The following is a 6,000-nucleotide window of genomic DNA, read 5'->3' on the forward strand; positions in this document are numbered from 1 at the left end:
GAGGGGGCTATAGTGGATTGAACCCAGGGGCGCTTAACCACGGAGTCACACCCCAGCCCTCTTTTGAGTATATTTTATTTAAAGACAGGATCCTGCTGAGTTGCTTTGGCCTCACTAAGTTGCTGAGGCTGGCTATCCTCCTGCTTCAGCCTCCCTACCAAGGGGGCTTCTAGGCGTGAACTAATGTGTCCAGCTCAAAATAAAAATTTAAAAAGGGGTTGGGGTGTGGCTCACAAATAAAATGCTCCTGGGTTCAATTACCAGTACAAAGCAAAACAACAACAACACCAAACAACCTTGATGTGACCTCTGGGGACAATTGTTTCTGGGAACACATCACCTTCTGCCCAGGTCAGCCCCCTAAGGGCCAGGTACTTTGATACCCCAAGTGTCTCTTCCCAACCCTGAACAGCACCATCCTCTACACATTTATTTTAAAAATGCTTAAAGCACAGGGCTGGGGATGTGGCTCAAGCGGTAGCACGCTCGCCTGGCATGCGCAGGGTGCTAGGTTCGATTCTCAACACCACATAAAAAAAAATAAAATAAAGATGTTGTGTCCACCGAAAACTAAAAAATAAATATTAAAAAATTTTCTCTCTCTCTCTCTCTCAAAAAAAAAATGCTTAAAGCACAGCCGGGACCTTTCGTGGGAGGGAACTTCTGTCCACCCTCACCGCGTGTTTCATTCCCTTTTTTCCTTATCAGTATTTCTCAGCGTGAACCCACAATCCGCAGTCTGGGGTCCAGACCCAGCCTTAGAGAATGGATGTTCTCCAGGCTTTGGAGATACTTCCAAGATCAACTTTGGAGATACTTCCAAGATCAACATTCCCAGAAGTGTCAGGGTCCAGGGTGTCTCTGGGTGGGGCAGAGCTTCCCGAGGTGACTCTCTGAAGGGGACGATAGTCCCTTGCATGGATAAGCACCATGCGGTTAGGCAGAGTCACAGACCAGTTATGGGTCACACCCTGTTTTGAAGCCCGTCCACGTCAGGAGGGAGATGCTGCCAAAACTCCAAGTTCCTGGAAGAATCCGATCGACTTTACAGTCATCTGCTGGGGCTGTACCATCATCCAGGAACCGGGCAGAGTACCACACATAAATCATTTTATATAAATCTCCCAACAAGCTGGGCACCATGCTGCAAGCCTGTGACCCCAGCTTCCCGGAGGGTAAGGCAGGAGCATCACAAGCTGGAGGCCAGCCTCCACAACCTAATGAGATCCGATCTCAAAAATAAAAAAGGCTGGTGATGTAGCCCAATGGTAGAGCAGCCCTGGGTTCAGTCTCCAGATGAGGAAACAGAGACTCAGAAAGGTCAAGTAACTTGCCCAAAACCACACAGCTAATAAATGGGAGGGCTGTATTTGAACCTAGGTCCTCGGAGCTAGGTCTCCACTTGGGGAACAGGATTGAGGCTGCTAATGGCGGGTGGACTAGAGGTGGGGTGTCCAGCTTCTGGGCTTGGGGTTCTTCTGATTTTGTACTGGTAATTGAACCCAGGAGCATTTTATTTGTGAGCCACACCCCAACCCCTTTTTAAATTTTTATTTTGAGCTGGACACATGACTTCACGCCTGGGAGCCCCCTTGGTAGGAAGGCTGAGACAGGAGGATAGCCAGCCTCAGCAACTTAGTGAGGCCAAAGCAACTCCAACCTTCTGGGTCACCTTGCAGCCTTGAGAGCAGAGACAGCCTAGGCTGTGAGACACGCTGGGCGGGGCGGGGGGTGTGTGGGGGGTGGGGCGTGGACATAGGGACTCCCACCCCCCCATCACCCCCTTCAGCTTTTGCAAACAAGGTTGAGGCCAGAGGCCCCCTTGCAAATGAGACGGACCCCATTTGCTCCCATTTGCCCTGTGACAAGCCACTGGGCGGGGCCAGCCCAGGGCTGATGGCCCTTGGTGCCCTCTTGCTGCTCAGACGGGGCACAGGGCCACTCTGTCTCCAGGCCTCCAGCCACACAGCTCTGAGAGCACCCAGCCCAGGATGAGGCTTAACCATCATGCTGCACCAGGCGCCTGAGGGACAAGGTCTGTAATTAGGGGACAGATCAAACAAAGCCAAGTTTGAATCCAGCTTCAGAGCCAGCCTGTGACCTCAGGCAAGCCACTTGACCCCGGGACCTCTGCAGCTCACCTGCAAGAGAATAGGCTCCTTCCTGGGAAGCACTGGGTGCGGCTTTGGAGGCCAGTCACGCGGGCTTCTAGGGGTTATTATGATTGTGTTGTTGTTTTATTATCCTAGGAAAAGCTTCAGATGTCGTGGATAGACTCAGACTCACTTTTGTGTCAAGTCTCCATAAGCAATTAATTGGTCTCCTCCAAAGCCTTCATTGCAGTTTCACACAACGCAGTGGACCTGTGTGCTGCTTGGATCTCCATCTGGGCCCTCACCTGTTGGCGCTCCCTGCAGGGCTCACCTGGGTCCCCACCGTCTGACCCAGGGCCCCCCACACAGCAGGAGGTTACTGAAGATTCACTGAACAAAGGAGTGTCATAAATTGAAGAAAGAAAAGGCGAGCCCCACCTGAATGCCCAGGTACACAAAAAATGGCGAGGCTAATGGCAAAAGATTCCTATCTGTCATTTAGAGGGACCCACTGAAACCCTCTGCGGGGCCAAGTCAATTCAAAATGAGTGGGAGAGCCAGGTGCGGTGGCGCACCCCGGTAATCCCAGCAGCTGGGGAGGCTGAGGCAGGAGGATGGCAGGTTCAAGGCCAGCCTCAGCAACTTAGTGAGGCTCTAAGCAACTGAGCAAGACCCTGTGTGAAAATAAAAAATAAAAAGGGCTGGGGGTGTGGCTCAGTGGTCAAGCGCCCCTGGGTTCAATCCCTGGCACCAAAAGAAAAAAAAGAAGAAAGGGTTGTCACGTGGGGCCCCTTGAGAGTCTGCCCTTCACTCTCCAGATGGATGTCACCAGCCAAAGATGCCCGCAGAAGCTTTGGCGCCCTGGGGCTGGGGCCAGGCAGGGCCCTGCAGAGGAAGGAAGGAGGCAGGTGTCGTGGGGCCTGGAGGGGACACAAGGCCTGGGGTCTCAGAGCACATGTGTGCAGAGCCGTGGGAAGGGCACAGGGGGCCAGGAGAGTGGTGCCACCTTGGCTTGCTCACCCCAAGGGGTTGCAGGGTCACTGGGACGATTCCGTGGCCCTGAGGTGTGGGCGTACCCGGGCCAGGAGGGGCTGCTGTCCTTGTTCCTGTGCTGAGTAGCTGACCTGTCCCTGGGCTCACGGTCCCCCTTTGCCCCTGGGCCAGGGGAGGAGGGAACAGCCACTCTAGAAGCTGCCTCCAGGGGCTCCTGGGAGTGTCCCCTGCAAAACAAAAGCAAGACGCTGTCCTTGACCACCTACTAAGCCAAGCCCAGCAGCTTCCCAGAGGAGGAAGGGGGCACTCCCGACCCTCCTGGCGGCTGAGGCAGGAGGATGGCAGGTTCAAAGCCAGCCTCAGCTGCTGGGAGCCATTAGCCAAGTAGGTATGACAATTTCCTTGCCAGCGTACCCCATGTTGCTGACATGTTGCAGTGACATTGAATGTAGGTGACCTTGCTCAAGGACCAAGGCAGATTAGGGTGTTCCCAGTTTTAAGATAATCGTGTTTAGGGCGTTCCCAGTTTAGGTTCCAGGTTTAAGGTTTAAGATTATTCCTGCTGGGAATAGGGCGTATCCTGCTGCCTGAGTTCCCCTTGAGTTCTCACGGGATTCAGACAGTATATTTTGGAGATAGAAGGCCAGTGGAGGTGGATTTGGGCAGAGAACGTGGATTTGGGAAGAGAACGTGGATTTCCCCAGAACGTGATTGTAGACGGCTGGTGTGAGTTCGGGAATAAAGAGTTGCTGTTTGAATCTACAAGCTGTGTGGTGGCTCGTGATTGTGTGCCCAGCCGGACTGCGGCATTTGTGCCCAGCCAGACTGTGGCACTCAGCAACTTAGTGGGACTGGAGCCGTGGACTTCCAAGCGGACCTTTCAGTTGCCAGTGCCTGCCCTGCCCAGTCTCTCCTCCCTGGCACAGTGACCAGGCAAAGTGCCAAGGTGGGGACTTCTCCAGCAAGGGAGGCTACATGGCCACAGTGACCACAGCTCCTGGCCATCTGCTGTGGACAAGCAGAAAGAGCAAGATATAAGGGCTAGGGACAAAATCGATCAATCAAGAATTAGAACTTGGTGGCTTCAATATGTCATTAAGATTTTTTTGTGCATGTGATGCTGGGGATTGAACCCAGGTCCTCTCACATGCTAAGCAGGCGCTCTGCCACTGACTCGAACCCTGTCACTGAGACCTTAAGATTTGGCGGTACAATGACACAGGCACATGTCAGGCACAGTGCTCAGTACTTCACGTGCTCAGTACTTCACGTGCTCAGTACTTCACGTGTATTTCATTTACAACTTGAGTGACTTCTCAGAGACAGATCATTATCGTGCCTGTCGGATAGAAAGACACTGAGCCAGGCGTGGTGGCACATGCCTGAAATCCCAGTGACTCAGGAGGCTGAGGCAGGAGGATCGCAAGTTCAAAGCCAGCCTCAGCAACTTAGCAAAAGCAACTTCATGAGATCCTGTTTCAAAATAAAAAATAAAACAGGAACCCCTGGGTTTTATCCCCAGTACCAGAGAGAGAGAGAGAGATTGAGGTTGAGAGAGGGTGGGCAATTGCACCATGATCCTAACTGTGAGTGCCCTCCTCTGTGAACTATGGCTGCATAATGAACCAACCCAGACTCACCAGCTGGCAGGACATGCGCATCTGCTGTGCTCGGGGACCTGCAGGTCAGCGGAGTGACTTCCTTTCCCGGCTGCTGCGAGGCAGTGAGGCTGATCTCCAGGGAACCTGCCTGCATGGTTCTGCTGCCGGCTGGCTGGCCGGGTGGCCTTGCTGGGGACACTCTCTCAGGCAAGCTCTCTGGTGCTCCAGCTCTCCAACCCAGGATCGTGGCCCTCAGTGGTCGCAAAGTCCAGCAGAGAGAACAGGAAGTGGGCAGGGCCTCCAGAGACCCTGCCTGCAAGTCACATGTCCTTACCACCTTCTGCTGGTCACAGTGAGGAGTAGAGAGCCGCCTCCACAGCACTGCGAGAAAGGAAACGTGGTGGCCACTTTGGATCACAAGGTGACCAGGCCAGGACTGCAGCGCAGACCCGTCACTTTGCTCCGATGCCGTCCTCTCTCTGGTCACCGCTAAGGCACCAACAGGCTCTGGGCTGGGCACACAGCTCTTGACCCCTTCCAGCTGGGCGCAGGCCAGAGAGCGGGTCCCCCCCACCCCCAGCTGGGAGGCTCCGCCCACCCATAGCTCTGCTTGGCCACCCGTGCATTTATTAGATTCCTACTGTGTCTGCTGTGTCAAGCTCAGGGCCACCCTGGGAACTCAAGTCACAGCACAAACAGCTGGGACACCCACACGACATCGGAGGGGGCACTGGGGCCAGTGGCTTGGCCACACCCAAGAGGCCAGAGATGAGTCTCATGATCATCACCAGCTGATCACCCTGCAGGTGCGAACTATCTTCATAGAAGTCCGTGTCATGGCTCAGAGGGACAGTCCTGGGGGCCAGGACCACAAAGAGGACCATGCCGTGCATGGGGCAGCCTGGAGCTGTGCACTGAGCAGCACTGTCCCGGCCGCGGGCACTGTGTGGAGAGCGGCACTGGCCACAGTCTCGTGTGCCCCTCCAGCACCCAGAAGTAGCTTCTGGGCCATTGGCCTTGCAGGTCTGGCTTTTTCCCAGGACCACACAGAGCAGGCGAGTCCCCTGCCACTGAGCCGCACCCCCAGCCCTTTACATTTTTTATTCTAAGACAGGGTCTTGCTAAGTTGCTGAGGCTGGCCTCGAACTTTCGATCCTCCTTCCTCAGCCTCTCCAGTGTCTGGGATTGCAGGCGTGAGCCACTGTGACCAGCTTGTACATGACATTTTCAACCCTCCCAGCATCCCTGCAAGGAAACTGAGCTCTAGAGAAGCCTTTACGCCACTTGCTCCATGTCACGTAGCCAGTAGGAAG

The 6,000-nt window shown here is 54.5% G+C and overlaps 1 protein-coding gene across 1 annotated transcript in view; it reads right to left on the bottom strand.

Moving 5' to 3' along the window:
• Arhgef10l (Rho guanine nucleotide exchange factor 10 like) overlaps positions 1 to 4,955 on the bottom strand; it is a 131,137-nt gene extending 126,182 nt beyond the window's left edge. Inside the window, exon 1 of the mRNA XM_058571119.1 lies at positions 4,727 to 4,955. Coding sequence (XP_058427102.1) covers positions 4,727 to 4,747 — 21 coding nt within the window. The 5' untranslated portion in view covers positions 4,748 to 4,955. The remainder of the gene's footprint in view (positions 1 to 4,726) is intronic.
• Between the last annotated feature and the right edge of the window lie 1,045 nt (positions 4,956 to 6,000).

Source organism: Marmota monax, unplaced genomic scaffold, assembly GCF_021218885.2.
Source record: "Marmota monax isolate L192 unplaced genomic scaffold, Marmota_monax_Labrador192_F-V1.1 WCK01_AAM20220418_F8-fsc00008, whole genome shotgun sequence".
In the NCBI taxonomy this organism is placed as follows: Eukaryota; Metazoa; Chordata; class Mammalia; order Rodentia; family Sciuridae; genus Marmota; species Marmota monax.